The 24,382-nt window shown below is 42.8% G+C and overlaps 2 protein-coding genes across 18 annotated transcripts in view; one reads left to right on the top strand and one right to left on the bottom strand.

The window, feature by feature from the left end:
* The window catches only part of mark2b (MAP/microtubule affinity-regulating kinase 2b), a 56,325-nt gene extending 50,707 nt beyond the window's left edge, over positions 1-5,618 (top strand). For 11 of the 15 annotated variants that reach the window (XM_078275683.1, XM_078275691.1, XM_078275689.1 and 8 more), the window contains 3 exons: positions 1,605-1,643; positions 2,360-2,469; positions 2,616-5,618. In XM_078275683.1, the coding sequence (XP_078131809.1) occupies positions 1,605-1,643; positions 2,360-2,469; positions 2,616-2,965 (499 nt within the window). In that variant the 3' untranslated portion in view covers positions 2,966-5,618. The remainder of the gene's footprint in view (positions 1-1,604; positions 1,644-2,359; positions 2,470-2,615) is intronic. The other 4 variants (XM_078275687.1, XM_078275681.1, XM_078275692.1 and 1 more) reach the window with 2 other exon arrangements.
* A 1,040-nt stretch (positions 5,619-6,658) lies between these two features.
* rcor2 (REST corepressor 2) lies at positions 6,659-24,055 on the bottom strand. Of its 3 annotated transcripts, none has more exons than XM_078275695.1 (14): positions 23,688-24,055; positions 19,094-19,222; positions 16,857-16,913; positions 15,643-15,723; positions 15,175-15,227; positions 14,854-15,015; positions 14,598-14,722; positions 14,202-14,268; positions 11,676-11,915; positions 11,119-11,196; positions 10,714-10,771; positions 10,082-10,149; positions 9,395-9,556; positions 6,659-8,542 (listed from the first exon to the last, which is right to left on the bottom strand). In XM_078275695.1, the coding sequence occupies exons 1-14, from the start codon at positions 23,710-23,712 to the stop codon at positions 8,198-8,200; spliced, it is 1,650 nt and encodes a 549-aa protein (XP_078131821.1). In that variant the 5' UTR covers positions 23,713-24,055; the 3' UTR covers positions 6,659-8,197. The 3 variants fall into 3 exon arrangements, with proteins under 3 accessions (XP_078131821.1, XP_078131823.1, XP_078131824.1); XM_078275697.1 differs by lacking the exon at positions 23,688-24,055 and adding an exon at positions 22,682-22,890; XM_078275698.1 differs by lacking the exon at positions 23,688-24,055 and adding an exon at positions 22,682-22,890 and having other exon boundaries at positions 19,094-19,219.
* Positions 24,056-24,382: the final 327 nt, after the last annotated feature.

The raw sequence follows: 24,382 nt of genomic DNA, 5'->3' as shown, positions 1-24,382 counted from the left end.
TGCTACATTTGTAACCATATTTCTGTTGCAGAAGGTATTTTATGTTTTTTTTTTTTTTTTTTTTTGAATGGGGCAAAATATTGATGACCTTTCCCACAACAGAAAGAATTTAGGACCATAAACTGTTGAATTTGTCATGTATGTGTCACTTTCCATCCACTGTCTGCATGTGTTTAGCCGTTTTCTTGTCTTTGTGTTTCTTTGTCGCTTTTCTCTGTTAAGTTTGTTTTGTATGTTTTCAGTCTTATCAGAGAGAGAGTGTGTGTGTGTGTGTGTGTGTGTGTGTGTGTGTGTGTGTGTTTTACACGTTTTATATACAGTAGGATTTCTAAACCAACCTGTATGTGGGTCTACTGTTACTAATAAAGGTTTTTAATGTAGTGCTGGGATCATAAATGCTCCTAACATCCTTTAGCCGCACGACTCGCCCTCACCGTGCCGACCATTCTGTTCCAAACCATTCCATCCTGGTCCAAACTGTTCCATTTCACATTTTGTTCCCAACATTTTGTGTGAACCCATTCCATTCCATTCTGTTCCAAATCATTCCATATTACGTTTTGTTCCAAACTTTCCATTTTGTTGGAATCCAACACAGTGCAAGCTATTGCATTCTGTTCCAACTTGTTGGAAATACTTCAATTCTGATCTAAAATAAACATTTTGAGCTGTCTAGATTTTGTCAAAACTTTACATTTAGTTCCATTTCTATTCAGTCCATTCTGTTCCATTCACAGCTGTTCTATTCCATCCATCCCCCCCTTTCCCCATCCATCCTGCAGCTGGTTGCACCAGCTTTTTGAAAGTTCTTAGCCTAGTTATAACACAAGTTTAGTTTCATGCGTCGCTAAATGAAAACCGGTTGCACCACGCAAACTAGTTCTTACATAGAGGTTAGTTGTTGAAAAGTATTTTTTACCTGTTAATTGGCAGGTCTAACTGTCGCGTGGCTAACTGAATTAATTAAATCGCCAAATTAGCTTGCTGCTAATAAATAACCTGTTAAGCTAATATTTTAAAATGACTTTTCCACAAAGTAACACAATGTACCTCAAATAATAAAACGTTATGCTGATCACATTAGACCAAATGATCAAATAATGTCATTAGGTTAGCATCTCTCACTGGACTGTAAACGTCCTAAATCCTATTGACTCTGACACACATATTTCTCCATGGAGACATATAAATGCCTACATTTTCAAACAGTTGGCAGTTATGTTTTAACATTAAAGCTAGTAGTTACTAATATTTTAAGAAGGACTTTACACATAAACTTAGTAATGGATTTATGAATGGCTGGTGCAGCTCAGTCTTTTCAACCCACTGAACACTCATGATGTCTCCTGATTGAGGGAGCTGTGAGATAGGGGTGATTCAGAGTGGACTGGTATTGGGATCTGCATTGTTTTCTGTGTAGTCATCAGGTGGCTGCCCACTGTGAACACTTGGTGTGGACATGAGATATTTGGTGTGGTTGGATTGGAACATTTCAGGCAGGCATGGCGAGCAGCACGACTGTGTTCCGCCAGCTGATTAACTTTCTGTGTTAGAGTCCAGTTGTTGCCCTCAAAAAGACTAAACTTTTGTTGATTTTTCTCGAGGAGTCCGTATGAGGGAGAGGGTCGGGATGAGGGGAGCAGGTGAGATACAGAGCAGCCCCAAAACCCTACAAACCCCCCAGACTCTACCAAAAGCCGCCTGCAAATCAGTAGACTGGAGCCGAACAGTAGATGATTTCTGAGCTTGTTGTGAATGGCTGGGAGAGGGAGGGGGAGCAAGCTGGGATGTAATTGGTTGGTGATGGTGATAACGGCTTAACCAATCAGGGGACGGGAGATAAGCTTTGAATGGTAGCATCCCAGAGAGTGAGAGTGCCGGTGCGGAGGTTGGCCTGCATGTGTGTGTGTGAGGGGAAATCAGAACTGAGGGTACCCAAATGTGTGTTTGTGTGCAAGCAGACTCCAAATCCACTGTCACACACACATTTTAGTAACCTGAGAGACGTGCACGCACAAACACACACAGGGGTACTGAAAGAAATTTTGCTTTTTGTCTTCATTTCATTTCCACGACCTCATCATCTCCCTCTTCCTCTCAATCATCCCTCCATTTCTCCCTCTTCCTCCCCTCCTTTTTTGTCTCTACTTTTTAAATAATTCTCTCAATTCTCACACTTTTCTTCTTTTTCTCTCTTTGCTTATTTCTTCCTCATCCTCTTCCTCGCCCTTCCTTCCCCCTGCCTCTGCTCTCCCTCTTCCTATCCTGTTGTCTCATCTCTTTATCTGCCCATTCTTTCTTCTCCTCCTGTCTTCGGCCACCTCTATCCTTCTCTTCCACCCTCCCATCCCTCACCCAGGTCTATGCTGAGCAGCACAGTGGACAAGTCAGAGAAGACGTCCGGCGGTGTTCTCTCCTCTTCTTCCAACAATGATGAGAACAACTCCTCCCCAGGATCTGGTAACACTGGTATGTTGGCTTGTATTGCTATTTTCAAATGTCATTAGAAGAATAAATAGACATTTTTGTTGCCATTACTTAGACTTTGCCTTTTTTTTTTTTATCCATTCTGTGCCCTTCCACTCTGCAACTTCTCTCTCTCTCTTCCCCCTCAGGTGGCACCGGCACCCCTCCTGCCATCGGCAGCCAAAAGGACTCGGCCAAGCCGCGCTCACTTCGCTTCACCTGGTCCATGAAGACCACGTCGTCCATGGAGCCCATGGAGATGATGCGCGAGATCCGCAAGGTGCTCGACTCCAACAGCTGCGAGTACGAGATGCGCGAGCGCTACATGCTGCTGTGCGTGTCGGGCAACCCGGCGCGCGACGACTTCGTCCAGTGGGAGATGGAGGTGTGCAAGCTTCCGCGGCTCTCCCTCAACGGCGTGCGCTTCAAACGCATCTCGGGCACATCCATCGCCTTCAAGAACATTGCCTCAAAGATTGCAAACGAGCTCAAACTGTGAGTGCGGAGGAGCAGCGAGGAGAGATGAGATTAAAGGGCGGAGGTGGGCGGGTGAAGGGGGTGATAGTGAGGAGGAGGAGGATGACGATGATGCTGTAAGCGGGATGGGGGCACTGTGGAGGTAAGCTACAGGGTGGGAACACTTTAAAAAAAAATAAATAACCCGATTGTTATCTGGACAAAGGTCTGAAGTAGGGCTATTGGTTCTCTGAGACTAGAAAACGTTTCTTTTCTAGGAGTTTTGTTCCTAAAGTTCACGAGGCCCTGCCATTAGAAACTCTGAGTCCATTTCCTCTGAGTTGTGAAGTACTTATAGACCGAGGTCTTCTCTCTTCCCTGCTGTTTTTTTATTTTTTTGTCACGTTCTACTAGACGTTCCACTCTTCTGCATGTCCGATCTGCTCTCTCTGTTTTTAGTAGTCACACTTTGATCACTTTGACCACTCATGTCACATCTTCCTGCTATTTATTCCGTTTTTCTGCACGGTTCTGCTGCCAGGTCTTTTTGGGTAGGAGGGAAACCAGGTTTAAAAAAAAAAAAAAAATAAATAAAATAAGGTTGGATGGAGGACAAAGAGAGACTTTCTCTCTAAAACTCTTAACTAAGTGGTGATGATTGACAGAAAGTTCAGAGCCTTTATTTGCTGGAAAACTCGAAAGGAGTTTTGATTACATTTGTTCCGATTCTCCTCCGAAACTGAATGGACTCCAACTGAGCCAGGACTTCTCTCTCTCTCTCTCACACACACACACACACACACACACACACACACACACTCTCTCACTCACACACTCGCACACACAAACGCACACCCACAGATGGACTTACCGAAGAACTCTGCTGTTGTTGGTTAAAGGACCCTCTCCATCCTCCTCCCCTCCCGTTCCAAAATGAACTTTAAAAAATCCGCCTGATCCATCTGATTCCACCACCTCCCTTCTCCTCTCTCTCTCTCTCTCTCTCTCACTCACACACACACACACACACACACACACACACACACACACACACACACTGTACACCACCCTCTCTCCCTCTAATTTCAAACTGAACTCAGCACAAACACATCCATCTTTTTCACTTCTTCACTCCACTTCTTCCTCATTTTTTGAATTTCTCTCACGCCACCAAGTCCCAGGAGTCCAGTTTGTCGTCATGACGCCATCAATTGTACGGGCCTCAACCTGGCTTTAAGTCCGTACTTTTGTTTAAATTTTTATTGAGCTGCTTCTTCTTTTATGGCTTTTAAAAAGAGTTGTGCACTGGAAAAGAGGGGAGGACAGTTTGCGGACGGGGTTGTTGATGGATCTTTATGTTGCCTTTCTTTGTAGAATGAAATTTGGGGTTTGTTTTTGTTGTCAGCACATAAATGCTCAAATGATTTATTTGTACGTTTTTTTTTTATATATATATATATATATATATATGTTGGGATCATTTCGGTTGGCATCACGCCTTCATATCCAGAATGTCAACCCTGACCCCCCCACCCCCCATCCCCCCCCTCCCCAATTGCTCTCTGCTGTGTTCCCAAAGAGGAAACACGCAAACAAGGTGTCTTTGGAGTATGTAACAAACAGTGTGTGTGTGTGTGTGTGTGTGCGTGCGTGTGTGTATTATAAAAGATCACTGGAAAAAAAAAAAAAAGAATCCACGACGACGAATGGTGAATTATTTTCTTCTACTTTTGATTTGATAATATATTTTTGTGTCGTTGAAAGTTTTTGGTTTGTACAGATTTGGATATTTTGGGGTTGGGGGGGGGAGGGGGGGGTGGACAGGGTGTGAAGGGATGTCGGATCATATCATTGCTGCCTTTTCAGTGTAGTGCACCTTTAACACACACATATAAACACGGCTCATAGCATTAACCTAATAACCCCCACCCCGGGCAGACAGCAGTCATCGGTGTGTTTGGCGATGTTCGATGGTGGCGGTGACGACTACTGCTCGTTCGTTTTTGGATTTTTTTCCTTTCATCTGTCTGTTCTTATGAAGGCCTCATCGGCCCTGAATGGCTCGAAGCAGAGAGAGAAAGCAGGGAGGACTTCTTCGCCAAAACGTTCTCATATCAGAGCACATCTGTTCACGTTCAAAACCACAAACCAGAAGACGTCGCTTCCTTTCTCTCACTTTGCGTTGATTGCTTCAGTTTGTCGAAGCAGAAAAGAAAATCACACACACACACACACACACACACACACAGTGGTTAGAGAAAGGGGGGCGATGGGGACAACGTTGGGTCCCATCACCTGGTTGTACCTGACTTAACACTTTTTTCTTTCTTTCTTACACAGTGACACACTGTTGTTTTATTATTTTTCTTTCAGTTTTTAATGCGTCCGATTTTTCTTTTAAAAGTTGATCATTGTATTAAGGTGCTGGGTATTGGATTCTAATTATTATTCTGGCTGTTGCTGTTATATTATCTCTTTCAGGGTTGATTTTATTTTACATTATTTTGTTTTACATTGCTGTAATTTACATTGATTTCAAATGTGTTTTGAGCAAACTGTAACTGTAGTGGTGGATTTGGGGTTGGGAGGGGTGATCAACTCCTGAAAATGTATTATTTGTTTTTTTTTTTTTTTTTTGTGCAAAGAAAATGATGAAAAATTACAATGATAGTAATAAAAACAATGATATAATGATAGTCTGACTGTGAAATCCATTCTGCAAAAAGCTACATGAATGTGTTAAGTCAGATGTTGGTATGCTCTCAGCAGCCCTGTAGTTGAAGTTGGAGGTCAGTGGCAGTGAACTGCAGTTTCCCCATTTAAAACCCCTCCATTCTGCAGGCTTTTCTCATGGGCTCACCATGTGAAGAGATAGAGAGATATATATATATATATATATATAGAGATATATATACTGTTACATGTTTTGTTTTACATGTCTACCCTCTTCATTGTAATGCAGCTCTAATCTCATAAAGACAAATGAAAAAAACAGCTCAACAGCCTTTCTAAAAAAAAAAAAAAAAAAGTGAAATTGCTGCTTAACTACTTGAAAATAACTTTGGTGCCATGTACCACCGGCAATCAAGGCAGTATTCAGCATGAAGAAAACACGGCTAGTTCAAATCCTGTGATGCTCCACACCAGCAGAGGGGGCGTTACCTGACTGTTTACTGTGCACGTGTGTTAGTCTGTGGAAATTACAACTGGGTCACTTACAGGTGTGCAAGACCTATTCCTGAAGATCAAAGATTTGTTGCACCAATTATATTTATACATGTAAGTATCTTTTTTTTAAATATATTTTCAGACTTTGTAATCTCACATTTGACAGCAGTTCCCGTGTAGGATAATTGTTATAGTTATATAGGCAATGTGACAGTCAACAGTAGTCGCATTGAACAAGCATGCAAAAAGTGGTTGTGTGGTAGGTGTTTTTACTGTGTGTGTTCGTGTTCAACTATATTCGTGGGGTTCAAAACCCGGGAGTCCAGTATACTTGTGGGGTCCGGACAGCTTTGTGCGGCCAAAATGCTGGACCCCACAACTTTAAAGAGCTGTTCAAGGGTTAAGACTTGGTTTTAGGATTAGGTTATGGTGAGGGTTAAGGTTAGGCATTTAGTTGTGATGGTTAAGGTAAGGGGCTAGGGAACGCATTATGTCAAGGGCGGGTCCCCACAAAGATAGTGCCATGCACTGTGTGTGCGTGTGTGTAAAAAACACTTTAATGCTGGACTATTTAGTCATTTCTTTATTCTAAGAAAACAGTTCTCAAACACAAACAGTTCAGTTTCTACAATGTAAACAGCTTCTCACATACAGTACGCACAAGCAATTTTTGTAGGAAGGAATAACCGCAAGAAACCAAGTCCATCAAATTAAAAATGCAAGCCACTTTAAAGCCAAACAGTGATGGGCTGCTTTGATTCCTGCTCAGTGTCGTGCTAGACTGAATGCTGAAGACCTGAATTAGTGAAGAAGCACTGCACACAGTTTAAAAAAAAAAAAGAAAAAGGTTTATACATGACTTGTCTTCTTGAAATGTGAGAAAAGGTCCAGTCATGTGTGTTAAACGGCTCCTTTTCTCCTTAGTGCTTAGTCAATCATCATAATAAAGTATGCACTATCTAAACTACTTACAATAACTAACTGCCTAATAGGGAAAACATCACTCCAGTTAATACTAGTAATACATGGCTATGAGAGAAGAGGGAGATTTGACCTCTTGCTCTCCTTTTCCATTTTTGAACCAACAGCCATAACAGTAAACTTATAGGACAGCTTTGAGAGCAAAGCCCTGTAAATTTGCAAAATAACTTTTTTCACTCCTATGAGGGTCCGAGTTTTAAAGCAAAGCTCACTTACAAAAAGCCTGTTTCTTCACATGATTTCCATCCATCTGAATGACTTTCTAATGTGCATGACCTGTCAGGAGGAGCAGGTTTGGCTCACATGTTCTGTCCCTCGTTTAGTCATTTGATTTACCTGAAGGTCGTTTCGATGACTTGATACCTACCCAGTGGAACCTACAGTATAGATAGATAGATATATATAGTGTGTGTCTGTGCGTTCAACCACACTCCTCCGCAATCCAGATGTTCAGCAGTTTCCATGGAAACAAGTAGGTGTGTTTCGCACTCTGTGGTCATGGCTTTCTTCAATAGCTTGATGATCCAGTGTCTCTTTTTGTGTTCAGGGAGGTGTGTGTGTGTGAGAGACTATATTCGTGGGGTCCAAAAACCGGGGAATACAGTATACTTGTGGGGTCTGCACAGCTTTGTGGGGCCCAAAATGCTGGACCCCACAAGGTTAAAGGGCTGTTTGAGGGTTAACACTTGGTTTTAGGGTTAGAATTAGGTTATGGTGAGGGTAAGAGTTAAGGTTAGGCATTTAGTTGTTAAGGTAAGGGGCTAGGGAATGCATTATGTCAATGACTGGTCCCCACAAAGATAGTGAAACGTGTGTGTGTGAGAGAGAGTGAGTGAGTGATGGTCTGGAGGTAGGTGTTTGTTAGTACAGTAAAGGGGCTTCAGGCCACTGCCTTACTATGGGGATCTTTCTGCATTTTAAGAGCTGTGATGTCACCTTAGGGACCTGAGCTTGTGATGTAATGGTCCCAGGAACAAAGGCTAGGGGTGATGGAAGTTACAGGGTGACGGAATTTTCTCTGGAGAGAAGAGAAAGCAGTGTTTGTCTGCATGCTAATTTGTGTGTGTGCTTCTATTCCTATTGTCATATGTATGTATGTGTGTGTGTGTGTGTGTGTGTGTGTGTATCAGTGGGAGTTGGGCTGCTCCACTTTGAGCCCGACCAGCGATGGAGGGAGCTGCCCAGCAGCAGAGGAGGAGCTGGGAGGAGAAGCCCTGAGGCTGGAGCTCCCGGTGGAGGACGAGGTGGTGACTGCGGGTCGGATGAGCGGAGGGGGAGGGTGGTTGTGGGGCGCTCTGTTCTGGAGCGGGCGTGTCTGCAGAGGAGGAGGCTGACGGAGGAGGCTGGGGGGAGCCGACGGAGGTGCAGGGCGCAGCAGTGGAGGAGGCTGGGAGAGGGAGGAGGGGGTCTGGGTGGAGGAGGGAGGAGAGGAGCCGCTAGCGGTGTCCGAGGGGGAGTCCTCCATTTTGACCTGAGGGGAGGGAGGAGGAGGGCAAACAGTGGAGACAACAACAGGTGATGAAGTGAGATAAGGAGAAAGCCAGTTGGAGAACAGTTGTGAGAAAACAAAGAAGGGGGAGAGAGGAGGAGTTGAAGGAAAGTGAATAGAGAGACAGATGTCATATTTGCTCTATGATGAAGAGGAGACACCTTCGGCTTTAACCACAGCAGATGGCACAGGAGAGAAGTTAAACGTTACAACCACCTGCTCCTTCTGTTCAATATACTCGGGAGCTATGATGGTTGAATTTCACCCATTAAATCCACTTCAGTCACCAAGAGCACTGAGAAAGCAGACACGTGGATTGTGTGATTCAGCATAAAGTCGATGGTCCTGTTAATGACAGACTTTCTATCTTTCTATCTTAGGGCCTATGCTGTCTTGGACACGCTGTATTGTATGGTAAGCACTGAGGACATAGTTTCGGATACTAAAACCAGCAAGTTTGTGTAGTTGTAGCATTCATTACCCTTGCTCCAAGTTGCTCTTTTTCAGTATATTAGACTATAGTTTTTACTCTTAATGGGTTTTTCATAAGGTGCATTTAAGGTTTACAAGAAAAGTATGAATGACTATAAATAGAACTTTAACTAGAGGACCAGTGAGCCAGCCAACCCATTTTTTACCCCTCTGTGATGGACATGGTTGATGATGAACTTAGATTAAAATAGTTCAGCATTTTTTAAAAGAGTTAGACGAGAAGGTCAATATCATGTGGTAGGCGGTTTCATGTTGACTGATTTGTTAAGACATCTTGTGTCTAAACGTTGTTTCTCAAAATGAGTATAGTGTTCTTTATATGTGTATCCTGCCACGGCTCACCTCGTCCTCCTCGGCAGCTCCATCTGTAGCTGCTGCCATCTCCTCGCTGCTCCTCCTGAGGTCTCTCTGGTCTCGGCTGGTGGCCACCTGCTCGGCCGCCCACTCCCTCAGCACCTCGTCCAGGTTGAACCTGCGCCGGTAGCTCACGAAGAAGGAACTCACCTGAACAGACGGGCAGAGATGGAGAGTTAGGGACTCTCACACCGCCTCAAGACAAACTGACAAGTCTGATCTCCGGTTACATGATTGGCCACCGCAGCGTATCCAAAAATGTAGTCCGTCTCAACTCTTTGCCGCTGCATTATTTTTTTTGGCGTCTCCCCCCTGTGGCAAACCCCGCCGCAGCCTAAACACACTACCCCCCATCCAAAATGAATGGAAAGACCTGCGTCTGACAGTCGACGCAGGCTGTGTGAATGCCCACTTAGAGGAGAAATGAAGCAGGGCAGAAAGTTGTACTGTGCTCAAGGCCATGGAGGCGGAGATTGGAGGTCAGACAAATGAAAGGAGGGATAATGGAGATTATAATTATCCTATAAAGAAAAATGCTTATCCAGACAGAGGAATGAGAATGAAATTGGAGAGGAGATGAAAAGCAGATCTCACAGAGAGTAAACTCTGGAGGGTAAGAGTGAGGTCAGAATAAGAGACGCAATCTTCACAAGATTTGAGGAAGAGGTTGCTCACCTGAGCTTGTGTCTTGGTCCCGATCACCTCAGCAATGGCTGCAAAGTCTTTACCATAGCGACGGATAGCTGGAAAGGAGAACGCCAGGTTAATGTTGTGCCTATGCATCACTCACAACCAATTCATTGCCATCAAAAGGCTACAAAAAGTCTGCTTTCTTTCACTCTGAGAAATGCAGCAGAGTGTGTGAGAGGAGAGACAGGAGAAGTGAATGTCGTGTCAACAGGCTTGTTGATGCGTGCCTTTTCTGTTAACCTTTACCTGAGCTCGGCTGGCTGAGTGCACCTGCTCTTTTCCAGGCCTGTCCGGCTTCACTCTCATATCATTCATTTCATGTCTTTCAGCTCCTGCTTTCTCTTCTTCTGGGGGTTAAATGCTTTGCTCAAAAGGTAAACTGACAACTAATTAGTTATTGCAACAAAATGCATCTAGTCTGGTATCATTTTCGATAATACAGCAAATGCCAATTACACTACACACTGAATAATACATGATTTTGGACAAAGCCTGTGTTTTTTAAGGCCAATACAGCAGTACAGTTTAACCTAAGCAGAGGGGTGACTTAAATATGTAAACGAGGTGACTCTGTAAGAGGGTAGGAGGAGGATGATGCTGCTGCAGCCTTTACTCACCCTGCACAGCCAGGAGCTGCTCCTCTGTGGTCCAACGAGAGTTCATCTTAGGGACAGGCTGAGAGAGAGAGGAAAGGGGAGAGATTAGAGTGTGAGGGGTGGTAGAAAAGAAGAGAAGAAGAAGAAGAGGGGTGAAAACGACAGCAAGAGCGATAACGGCAGATTAAGACCAATCTCAGTCCCACAAGGGATGAAATAATATCTGGAGGGAGATGGGAAAGGGCAGAGGGAATAATACATGGAAGAGGACAGCGACAAACTGAAGAGAGATCAGAGATGAGGAAAAGTGAACGCAGTCCAGGAAACACAAATCAAAAAGGGCATAAGACGAAGGATGTAAAAGAGACAGTTTAGAAAGAGAGTGGAAAAAAGAAAGCTGTACAAAAAAAAAAAAAAAAGACTTACCTCAGCTGGTTTGAAAGTGTTAACACCTTCATTTAAGCTTTGTTTCAAACTACTGTTGTTCTGTTTAATAGACTGGACCTGAGAGGAAAAAGTGTCGGAGAGGACAGAGGGGACAGTGTAGTAAGTTTATGTTTTGGGTTAGTTGCACTGATGCGCAAAGACGCTGCTTTACTTTAAACATGGAGTTGCAGTTAAAAGTTTTCTTCATTTTCTATTGTTGAAACCTGCTTATAAAATGTTCATACTAACGGTAAAAAGACAAAGCAACCCCCCAGTGAGACTGAATTCATTATATCTGTCACATACAAAGGTGACAATTTATTAATGTATTGTTGCACTATAAAGCTCTCGAGGAGGTGTTAAATGTCACCTTCACTGGCAGATCCATAGTCACACACACACACACACACACACACACACACACACACACACAAATCCTATTGGTTTTCACCAAAACTACCTCTAGAAGTACAGTAGCTTTCAGATCCTCAGATTATTTTAGGTGCATTTACACCTTCAATTCAAATGGCCAGATTACTCATACTGAAGGTACATACCTGTCTCTTGAGTGACACCAACTGTGTGTCCAGCTGTTGTATAGTTAGCACCCCGGCGTTGTGGGAGGCTGACACCGACATGATGTCTCCCTGCTCCAGGTACATGCCTTTAGGTGGCCTGCGTCGGGCTCTGAGCGGGTGGTGGCGGTACTGAGCTCCGATATTTTCCTTCTTCACTGGCCCAGAGCGACTGGGGGTGGCCTTGTTAGAGTTGGCACTGTTGGGGTTCTGTTTCACTGCCTGTGTGGACAGAGAGAGGTTCGGTCAGAATGACACCTGTTTACATATCAATCAATCAATCAGCCAACCAACCAACCAACCTTTATTTATATAGCACTTTACAGTAACCAAAAGGTGTCCAAAGTGCTTTACATCAGAAACCAAGACTAAAACACACATCATAACATATCATACAATAAAAAGAATGACACATAGAAACAATAAAATCAGAAATGGTTACATATAAATAGGAGAGGGAAGTTGTCACACCACTACTACGTATTAAAAGCCTTTCTAAACAGATACGTTTTGAGTTTAGACCTAAAAAGCGCTACATCTGTAGTCGTCCGAATTTCAGGGGGTAACTTGTTCCAGAGTGTCGGGGCAGCGACTGCAAAAGCCTGATCACCCCACCGTTTGTACCGTTTTGTTGATTTGAGGACTGCAAGGACCGGTTGTGCTCACGCAGGGTTAAGATCTCGGACAGATACTCCGGGGCCAGGCCATTTAAGGCCTTGAAAAAAACAATAAAATCGATTCTATAATGCACAGGGAGCCAATGTAGGGTGTAGAGAACGGGAGTGATGTGTGCGCCTCTAGATGTATTTGTTAAAAAGCGAGCAGCAGCATTTGGTACAAGTTGAAGTCGTGAGATGGAGGTCTGGGTCAGTCCAACATAGAGAACATTACAATAATCCAACCTTGAACTTATGAAAGCATGAAAAGCCTTTTCTAGATCATGCCTGTTAAGGAAGGGTTTAACTTTAGCCAAGAGACGAAGCTGGAAAAAGCTCATTCTAACAACATTGCTGATTTGCTTATCAAATTTCATGTTGCAATCAAAAGTAACCCCCAGATTTTTGACAGCTGGCTTAAGGTATGAAGCCAGGGCTCCCAAACTCACAGCTGGACTGTTACTGGCATACCTGAGGCACTAAAGACGATACACTCAGTTTTAGCTTCATTCAAATGAAGAAAGTTTTGTGAAAGCCACAACTTAATATCATTAATACAGCTAAGCAGGGAGTCTAGTGCAACACTGTCATTCGATTTCATAGGCAAATAAATTTGTAAATCATCTGCATAACAATGAAAAGACAGGATATGTTTTCTTATAATAGCCCCTAAAGGCAACATATATAAAGAAAACAGGATGGGGCCAAGAATAGAACCTTGGGGTACCCCACAGGAGAGAGGAGCAGTTGACGAGGATAAGTCACCAATCATGACAGAGAAGCTTCTATTTGTCAAATAGGATCTAAACCATGTAAGTACTGAGCCTCGGATGCCTACACACTGATCAAGGCGAGAGAGGACTGCATAATCCACTGTATCAAACGCCGCTGTGAGGTCCAACAGCACTAAAACAGCCGGATTCCCGGCATCCACAGTCAAGGCAATATCATTGTGCAGACTCAGTGCTATGACGTGATCTAAAACCAGATTGAAATTTTTCAAATACACAGTTCAGTTGCAAAAAGGCTTGTAACTGTATAAAAACAACTTTTTCCAAAACCTTTGACAGAAAAGGCAGATGTGAAACTGGTCTAAAATTGGACAATACTGTGGGGTCAAGCTGAGGCTTCTTAAGTAGGGGCCTGACCACAGCAAAAAGCAGCTGGGACAGAACCTAAACTAAGACAGGAATTAAAAAAAGTACATAAACAGCAATTCAAGAAGGCAGCAGCATTCCATGTATGCATAATAAATGAAGTTCAAATTAAAGGATATAGAATGCATCAATTTGGCTAGGCTGATCTCCTCAGGCAAGTCATGAGTAATAAATAGGGTTGGGTATCGTTTGAGTTTTTTCCCCCCCGATACCGGTGCTAAAACGATGCTTTTAAAACGGCGCCAGTGCCTGAACCGATACTTTAAAAAAATAGGGGAATAGGGTATTTTACAGTAACTTTGAATGTACCACGAGGCTTACTAGTTTCAAGTGAACGCACCACGTCTGTGTTGTTTTTCCGACAACGGCAGCTGCACACTGTGTTTAATCCAGCTGCTAGCTAACGGTAGGCTAAAGTTACCTGCTGTCAAGTGAAGTGTTAACTAGCGTCACGTGCGGCGATGTTCCTGTTGAATCTCTAACGTCTGTTTCAGAGCATCAGAGAGCAGCACAGAAGGCATTTAAGTGGCACAGAAATGAGGCACCGAAATCCGCGTTGCAATTTGGTCTGGTAGATACCGGTCGTTTAGGCACCGGTGCCGTATTAGCACCCAACCCTACTAATAGACACAAAACATTGTTTAAATAAGCAGGCACACACACACTCAACCATTATTACGTTTTATATTGCTCACCTCTTTCTTGGCGTCAATCTCAAAGTCGCTGTCACTGCCAGGGTCTCCTTCCTCAATCTCATCATTACTACATGAAGAAAGAAAATGTAACTAAACACACCCAAGATTCTGCCACCTATCTAAATTAAAAGTGTCTGATTTCATCAAAGTATTTTTAAAACTGCTCCAGAATGTCAACTGAAAATGACAACTAATAATATCAAAGTATCTCATTTGTATTCATGAGACTTATTGAGTGTCATTTAACTACAGAGTTTTGTAAATGTCACTTCTCAGAGGAGTAGTTTCTGAGAACTTAATGTTTCCTTCCTGCTCAGTCCTTCTTCTCTCTGTCCCTCTCTCCACCCGTCTCACTCCCTTCAGGGGATCCTTAAAGTTTGGTTGAATATCTCATACCTGTCATCTTTCTCTCTCTTGCTGACCAGCCTCCTGGCCTGTCGGTCCATGACAGAGGTCCTGGTCCTGGTCTTCTTCCAGCTGTAGTAGTACTTCACAAGGCTGGAGATCAGCTTGTCTGGAAGCTACACGCAAACACAGAAATCACTAAATTGAATTTCAAATATTGAATTTGTGTTTTGAAAATTATGCTAAATTCATGCTAAATGTTGTGCCTGCAACATTCAAACTAAATGTTGTGCCTGCAGTCTCTCACCATCTGCTGGATGCGGTGGAAGCTCTTGCCGTGGAAGCTGAAGGCCTGCTCAAACAGCACTTTGTCCTCCACTGTCCACTCGTCTGGGAACGGGGTGAAGTTGGCCAGGTCAGCAAGCGAGCGCTCCACATCATGTTTGTGCCATAATAACATGCCCAGAGCCTGAGCGCACAGACAGGACGAAGACAGAGTCAGGCAAACAGTGACAGGTCAGAAGAGAGAGATACAAAGGAGCAGTGAAAGAAAGAGATTTTATCTTGGGGGGTTTTTCTGATTCATTTTGATAGGTGAAACTGAAATGAAATTTGCGGTCTGCCGTACCTGCTCCATGTTGTATCCATGTTTCTCTTTAGCCATCAGTATGTACTCGTCCACTGGGATTAGAAGAAAGACAAAATGGGTTAAAAAGAGAGGAAACATTAGTAAAAAGGAGATGAGGAGGTATAGTACAAGAAAAAATAGAAGGGAAAAAAAGAAACCACAATAGTATAGTGGACGGAGGAGGATGGGGGGAAACCAGGTAGAGAAAGTAAAATGCATAATAGAGAGAAAGAAAGAAAGATGAGGACAATGAAATAAATAATTGGAAGAGATGAAGACAAAGAGGGACAAAGAATGAGAGAAAATGAGTGCACAGGAGAAAACACAGAATGAAAGTTTAATTGCTATTCTCTAGTCAGCAAATAGCCATTAAACTGAAGGTCACGCTGTTAAGCTTGCACCAGTGAAGGTAAGGTGAGGGGTGGGTGGGTGGGTGTGTGTGTGTGTGTGTGTGTGTGTGTGTCTTACACATTGCATCAGAAAGCTGACTGTTGGGACGCCAGACCAACATGCTCCTCTCGTCCTTCTCATTGCAGCGGGTTGGACTGTCTGGAAAAACAACGAACATTTTTTTAATGTTTTAAACACATTTAGCATTTAAATTCATATATTGAGGTAATATGTATATTTGAATCCCTTTTTTCCTCCCTCCTCCACCGCTTATGACTCCCAACCTCTCTGTCTCTACCTGATTGTCTACCTATATCCATCTTCATATTAACTTTTACTTCTCCCTCATTGCATGTTTTCTCCTGTCTCTTTTCATTGGCAAGAAGAACAAGGTGGAGATGGTGACGTGTCAGCCAGTGGACTCTTTTGGGAATTCACCACCTGTGTTCTGCCAAAATCCAGATGTTAAACGAGAGGCTGGTTTTTCCCACTTCTCCCCTCATCTGGTGCAATCTGATGGTTGTGGGACAACTTTGTCTATGGTGATTGCTTTCGCAGTGTTCAGCCACTTTACATCTACCACGACTTATACAAGGAATCAGGATACTTCAATAAGCTTGATTTGATGAACCTTTCCATTCCCCGCGACATTGTTTTCAAACAAACAGGCCGACAAACTAGCTTTATTCTGATTCAACATCACTATGGACTGTTCTGAAACATCCCAAAACAATATGTGATGCCCATTGACGAAGGGGTTTGAATATTGCAGAGCTAACCCTTTTATTGACCAAACAAAGACTTGACACCCGCTTCAAAACAAACCTTTGACTGTACAGTGTCATTGGTGATACTAATTATTTAACACGTTGTCTAACTTTTAAGACTTTAACTTTACCTTTATAGGATTAATTTAAGGTCTTTCAATATGCCACAGCCATGGGCATCTATGTAAACCTGTCAATCCAAGCTGTGTGGAGGAAGCATCATTCTTGTGTTAAACGTCACTATATTTGCATTTCCCATTACTGAACAAGGACAACCTCTGCAACACAGGCAAGTGTCTACATGTTTCCTCTCCATTTCCTGGAGAGACGGGAAGACAGTAACTGGTCATTTGACCTTCATTTCTCATCATCATCATCTGCATTCCCCTCCTTCCTCCATTTCAATGTCCTCCACATTACTCCTCACCTCTATGTCTCCTTCTCAGCCCTGATTTCCTCCCTCTCTCTATTCATTTTCCTTTTCAATCATCTCTTTTTCTCTCATGTTTTCCTCTGTCAGCTTACCTGGTTTGAACTCTGGGATCTGAGCCTGGTAGTCTCCCCCCACTCTGATCATACTGTCTGTAGAGAGAGACACACACGAGACGAATATGACTTTCTATTTCCCAGAAGGATGGGTAGAGCTGCAGAGATAGAAGAGGATGGGGGACGAGTATTCCCGTAGATTTCCCAGAAAGTTGCAGAGCTGGATAGACGGGACCATAAGAAGCAGATAACAGGAGCGACACGAGGAGAGTCATCTACAGCATGGTAATCATTTTTTGTGCTCTGCCCTCTAACCGGCTTCACTATTGGTTTATCCCATCAGGGCTCTGCCTCTGCAATAGCAATATATATATTCACCAAAATGTTGATTAAATATCTGACACATTGAAATAATAGCTGCAGCCTACTTAATCTGAGCCAATTGAGACCCCGTGGTTTGTGAGAAAAACATCTATACGAATATGCCAAATACACATAACAACACAGGCCTAAAAGCCTTTAACAAGTCTTTATGTATTTTGTGAAACTAAGGACAAAAGGTTCTCCAAAACAGTGCTCTGGCTTTGAAAAGTGAAGTACAATTTATGGAACTGATTTTTGTCCTACACTGAAATTTCTATATTGTGGGATCAGGGTTAGTGGAGTTGATAAGCGCTTCCCATCAAAGTGAGTTTTTCCCCCCTCATACATCAGAACTTGATTGTAAATGATTGAGCTGATCTCTCAATTTTTTCCAACTTGTAAAAAGGTCAGAGTGACGTGCTGCTCTGATTAATTACTACTGACTGAACATATGATGTGCGATCAATCAATGAATCACCTGCAAAGCTGAATCGGCCATATCCTGGCACATCTCATCTCGCTATTAAAAGTAGTTACATTATGGTTTAAACAATAACCTCAATCTTTGAATACATTGGCTTTGCTTTGTAAAGTAGCACCGATGCTTATTTTCCCTGATGCTTAATAGGCCTAATTACACTTTACAAAAGGTTCTTTAGTGGAGGTATTTCAGGCAAGGTGGGGCACTATAAAATACTGGGAAACCCTGGGGATATGTAATTAGTTTGCAAGAGTGCAAACAATCCTCAAGTTGTCAGCCTGTAAGAACCACACAGGGAGCCTGCTTTTAATCAACTATTGAAATTATAGTGTGGTTCTAATGGTTTTAAAAGACGAGGAACTGCTGACTGTCTCAGTCTTCCCTTGTTCCATTTCCTTAATTGTTCTAAACATTTGGTTTTCTGAACAATTTGGTTCAACCAAGATACCAGAAAGTTTTGAATCACAGCATATAACTTGTCTCTGTTTACAAAAGAACAAGTCAAATTCAACAGAAATAGCAAATATCGTGATAAATACCTTTATGCATTACATTTTTATCGTGATAACATTTTCAGCATGTTCATCACTAAGTGACAGAAATACCGACAGACACAGAGAGAGAGAGGGGTACAACAGAGCATGGCAAACATTAAGTAATTAGTGCAGTGGTAAAGAGGGTAGAAGGCGAGGAGTGAAGAGAGGGGCAGGGAAGCAGACCAGGAGGAGGAAGAGGCAGATTACTGTTTCCTCAGGGAGAGAGGACAGGAAGGGAGGAGACGATAGAGGATGATAGAAACTGGAGTAGATGGGAAGAAATGGGTGGAGACAGGAATGGGATGACTAAAGAAGAAATAAGGTTGGATGAAAGGAAAAAAGGGGTATGAAAGGAGGCAAGAAATGAGAGAAAAATAAAAGATGGATGAAAAAGACGAAGGTGACTGGAAGACTGAAAACGGATGGAGGTGGAGGCGAGTATGAAAGTGGGGGGTTGCAATAATGATAGGGATGGTGGCTTAAAGTCTCAAACCTACATCAACAGGGGAAAATCTGGGTAGTAAAGTGCCTTTTGAACACTCACCTAACCATTCCTGTTAATCTGTTTGATCTAATAAGATATCTTGTGCCTAGTGAGATAACAGTTCAAAAATGAAAGATCAACAGCAAGTCAGTGGGTGAAGGAGAAAATGGAGGGAGGAAACATATATGTGGGCAGAGGATAACAAGGATGGAAGAGTGTGGGAAGGGAGGGGAGGACAGAGGAGAGCAGTGTGCAGGGACTATAGAAGCACTACAGCAATGTAATGAATGCAAGCGGAACAGCTGGCATGATGTATATCTGTACAATGGAAATGCATGTCTACTGTAAGTACATTTTACACATGCAGTAGATTATACTTCAGTTTAGTGTGTGTGTGTGTGTGTGTGTGTACCATGAGCATGCTCTTCATCGCTGCTCTCTTCTTCAGAGTGTGGTTGGCTGTTGCCGTTGGTTACAGTCTTTGCTCTGCTCCTGGACAGGACCCCGGACCCCGAGCGCTCCATCACTGAGGGCATGGCTGCTGCAACACACACACACACACACACACACACACACACACACACACACACACACACACAAAATATAAAATTGAACCACTTACACACCAGCATTCATCAACAAAATGCCGTTTCTGTCTTAAGTATGATTCAATCTCCCATGAAAAAATATAACTTAAGTCTATTTTTTTCATTAGCAAGTTGGCTGCTGTTAGTTTTCACTTGAACCCCTATAAAACCTAATCCACTCTTGTAAAGTAGAACGGCACCTTATGCTGCTTGGAAGGAATCCCATTACTTTCCCTTGGGCTGAGTTTATTTTCCAAACACTGGTTTAATGTTTAATAACTGATTCACACTCAACAACTCTCAGTTCTTTCTCCTTAACCCTCATTATTACTCAATAGCTAGAACTTGGTGTCTCGCTAATCAAAATGACCTTGTGATCAGTTCCGTGGCATACAGTGAGGATGCCATGACATGGCCTCTATTAGTTAGATCCACAGGCCCTTCTTCTTCTTGTTAATCACAGGACCCAAACTGATTAACAAGTCTTCTTTTATTACTCCAGTTAATCAAGAACATGCTCCTGTTATGGGGGAACCACCACTAAGAGCTGACATACCAGTGCTCTCTTTTTCCAATTTAAAATGTGTATACTTCACTGTGTGGAACTCAATGGAATCATTTCATGAAAGTTAACAGGATGTCAGGGTTTTAGTGGAGCTCTAAAAACTGTGCTGGCAGCCCACTGTAACTGAGTGAATGCAACTGCAGAAACAATGATTTTGTTTTTTTAAAATACTGACAAAGAAACTTTATTTTGTGTGAATCGGTCATATTATGGCCAATATCCATTCCTATTAACAAGGTCAGAAAAATGGCTGCATGTCAGTATCAGTGATATCGATCTGGAGGATCAGCCAGGTGCATCACTGGGATCAATTAATCATTTAAGACATTTTTCAAGCAAACATGTTGACTATTTCATTGTCTCAGCTTCTTAACTGTGAAGATGTGCTGCTTTTCTTGGTCTTAAGTGATAGTAGACTGAATATTTTTATCTTTTGCAGATTTTATGAAAATGTCACTATGGCCTCTAGGAAATTGGGCTGACCATCCTTCAGTATTTTCTCATATTTTATAAACCAAATGTTAAAACGATTAATGAGAACATAATCAGCAAATTAATTGATAAACAAAATAGTTAGTTTCAGCACTAAGAAACACTATTCTGACATATCAAAAAGAGTAACTTAAATTGCTGACACTGAAAAATGTACTGAAGATTTTTAGAACTGATATGATTAGGCTAGTAGATTAATCTACGCAAACAATTTTTTCAGATTTTTCACTATTGGTTGAACAGAACAAGCTGTCTGAATATGGTAACTTGGGCTGTATGTAAATGATAATGGCCATTTGTCACTGTTTTGATCATTAATGACCATTAGTTGCAGCCCTTAACGTTTTGTGTAGAAAGTATGAAAAAGGCTAAAAAGTGAAGTTGCTTTTGCCCTGGCCTCATATTCCATCTATGCATCTTCAATTTCACTATTAAGATGTCCAAAATGTAATGTAATGGTCTCACATGCCTTTTCCTACATGCTAAGGAAATCTATCAGCACAGCTGACAAGTGGCAGCATCTGATAAAACAACGTGGGGAAAGCGTGCCATGGATAACATGAGAGCCCTACTGCATGAAGGGGACTCTCGTTTTAAGTGTCATCCACAGTCAGTGCTATATTGTTAGGTGGCCAAGCCTCGTTCTCTCTCTGCATCTCCGGGCCAGTGAGTCTCCCAGCAGCACAATAGACTAGACGGTCAGCTCAGGACACAGCAGAAAGTAACCCACACAACTCCCTCCTCGCACACAAACACAGTGCGGTTACAAACGACAGGCGACCACAAAGACAATGACCGATATCATTCACCGATCACAGTAAACACGAATTATGTGCACCGAATTTTAAAACCTTTGGTTTGCTTTAATTCACAAATCACATCAGCAACTTCATCTCCAGTTTCCCTAACTCGAACTACGACCAGAACAAAGCACGGGCGACATTAAGGTCCTATTTCTCGCATTCTCCAGGTTAAACATGACCAGTGATGCTTCTGCAGAGGGTGAGGGGCGATCTTTAAAACCCGAGAGATGAATTCACATCTACCAAACTCCGGTAGACAATACAAATGTCTGAGGCTCTCTGGGGGTCTTTGTCTATCGCGGCTCCCTGTGGCCCCCCCAAGGTTACAACAGCTGCCCCCTCTAACTTCACTGGAAACTCACCTCATTCAAACCTAGACAAATCTATGTCTATACGTATATCTCGATGGATTTAAATTAGGGAAATCGCTGAAGCTACAGGTATAATGGGGACAAAGTATAATCACGCCTCGGTTCACTTTCAGAGAGAGTTTTAGGGGGTTGTGATAGCCTCGGACACTGCCACGATAGCCTCGATCTCTGGCAGACTAAGCAATTGTTATGAGTAATAAGAGCTAAAACTATTATACAACTGCTAACCCGACTAGGCAGGATCTATTTGTAGTATTGCCCAACCACCCGCTTATGCTTAGTGGCCTACCGGTACAATTTTCACATCCTCTCACCACCATAAGGAACTGTTTGTCCGTTAACTTTCCACATCTATTGATGTATTATGCTCTATTTACAGTCTATGATTATGCTACACAAATCCAATCCATACTACACACTGTTTATCAAGTTTAAGGTATAGTCTATAAAAAATGCATTCGATTTGTTCTATATCATAAATGTCAATGCATTGATGCATACTTTTTACTCATACTGCCAACGTTGACAATAGTATTCCTAAAGTGAATAAAAATGTGCTCATGGATCTCAGGAGTAAGTTAAGTTTAGAGTGACCGTGTAGTGGTATTTTTGTATTTCAGTAAAGGTAACACGAGAATATTACTATAGGGACTCCTTTTTAAACCAGCATTTTATAATCTGTTAAACTTGGTTTTCTATAAAATGTGTTAATTAAAAAATATGAGGTGGTGAATACGCACCCGGTGCTTTATCCGAGCAACGTTTCCGCGCTAAATCACAATTTTCACAGCTTTATTCCTAAACAGTCATGTATGTTGTGTGTCAGACTTTGAAGTCCTTTTGTTTTCCCCACGCTTACGTTGCTATTACTACTACTGACGCTACTGACGCTGTGTCTGCTGCTGGCACCAAGTAAAAACTCGCTCTCTGGGTTATTATAACTCAAGTTGGCGGTCTCTTTCAGGACGTTTAGCTACAAACTGTAGCAGTTTGAACGAAAGTATTTTCTGGGGCTGAACAATAAAATTCAGGCGACATTTCCCTCTTCTCCAAAGTGCAATCTGAAGTCAAACCTAGTTGGTCGATGGGATGCTAACGTTAGCCAGTTAGCTTGCGGCTAGTACCCTCGCGTTACATTAGTAACGTTAATAGTTGGAAGTCGAGATAACAGCCACACTGTACCTGTGTTTCGTTTCTCTCCGCTTTCCCGCACTCAAAACTTATCTGCGCCTCGTTCCGCAGGTTACAATCCTCTTCGAAGCGCTAAAAGACAATATTACATCTAAAACGGCTTAATTCTTGCCTAATTGATGAGCACAGTCAGTACAATGAAGTGAACTGCATGGATAGATGGAAGCAGCCGTGAGTGTGCGCCGGGGAGACAGACAACACCCGGGGAAAAGTGAAGTGGACATCCGCCCCGATGCGTTCGCCTCTCCCAACCAGCCGTTTGGATTGACAAAAAGTAGTCCTGTAAAACTATTAAGTGTAGCATACTCTTAATTTTGTATTTTGTTGCTTAACATGTAATTTGACACATTAGAGTGATTTATATACCAGCATTTCGTACTGAAAGGCTTTGGCAAAAAAAACAGGTTTTCAAAACTGCCTGCCTGCTATTTACACTATGGTTATTCACAGTTGATCTCGTTTAAATAGAAGGAGAAAGACGGCGCGGTTATACGTTGTATAAACAGTAGCCGTTATAGACTCTAGCCTACTCTTAATCTGCCATCTATCAAAATCCCATAAATTAGGGACTACTTGCCAGTGTGTCGGCGGAGGGATTCGTCAGCTGTGCATCTCTGTGCTTAGGCAGGCTGTCCAGACTTGTACTGATGTATGCATGGTAGAGAAAAGGGCAGGAGTGGGGTACAATTGAACCTGTGTGTGTGTGTGTGTGTGTGTGTGTGTGTGTGTGTGCGCGCGCGTGCGTGACAGAGCGAACGTGATTATAAGAGCGTGCGGGACTTTGTGCTTAAACATGACAATGACTCAGATAAATAGCCTCAATACTTGGTTTATGTCGATAAATGTTGGTTTAAACTCAAAGACTGTGTGTGTGTGTGTGAGTAGAATTGTTTTAGTGATAGGCCCATTGTAGCAGGATTTCACACACCTGATGCTGGCAATAAACACAATAACACACACACACACACACACACACACACAGGACCTGCTGCTATACCTTCACAAGTGCCTGCTGCTGACATGTAACAGCCTGTTACACACTCCTCCAGTTTTTTTCTTTCTCTACTCTCTCTTTGACATTACCACTTCCTCTTCTTCTTCCCCCACCTCCTCTTCATCATCCCAGGTCTCTCATTTTCCCACCTTATCTCCATCTTCTCCATGATTTCTCTTGTTAGTCATCCCCCTGTTTCTGCCCTGCTTCCTGCTCCTTTCTGTACCTCCTCTATTTGTTTGCTTCCTCTCCCCATTCTTTATTTAATCTCCCTCCGTTCGCTCCTCTTTCTTCTCCTTCTCCAATACTTTTTCCCTCTTCTTCCTCCTCCCCTCTCCCTCTTTCTTCCACCTCGTGAATATCTGCCCTAATTCTCCTCCGCCTCCCCCTCTTTCCTCTTCTTCTCACTGTCTGTGCCCCATCCCTGATTTGTTTTTTCCTCCTTCATCCTCCTCTGTCTTTTTCTCTCCCTGCCTCCCTCCTTTCTTTTCTTTCTCCCACTTCCTTTGCTTCCTCTGCTTTCCTCCCCTCCTTAATATTTCTCCCCCTCCCTCCTCCGCTCCCCCTATAGGCTACTTTCTCTCCCCAGTGATGTCTCCTCTAGGCTACTCTGTCTTTCCTGCCTCCCTCCCCTCCTTCCTCCTCTTCATCTCCTTCCTCACCCCTCCTCCTCTTCCTCCTTCCTGTCTCCCTCTCTT

Source organism: Sander vitreus, chromosome 19 (assembly GCF_031162955.1).
Source record: "Sander vitreus isolate 19-12246 chromosome 19, sanVit1, whole genome shotgun sequence".
NCBI lineage: Eukaryota > Metazoa > Chordata > Actinopteri > Perciformes > Percidae > Sander > Sander vitreus.
Note: the sequence above shows the minus strand (reverse complement) of the source record. Positions and strands in the feature narration are given on the sequence as shown.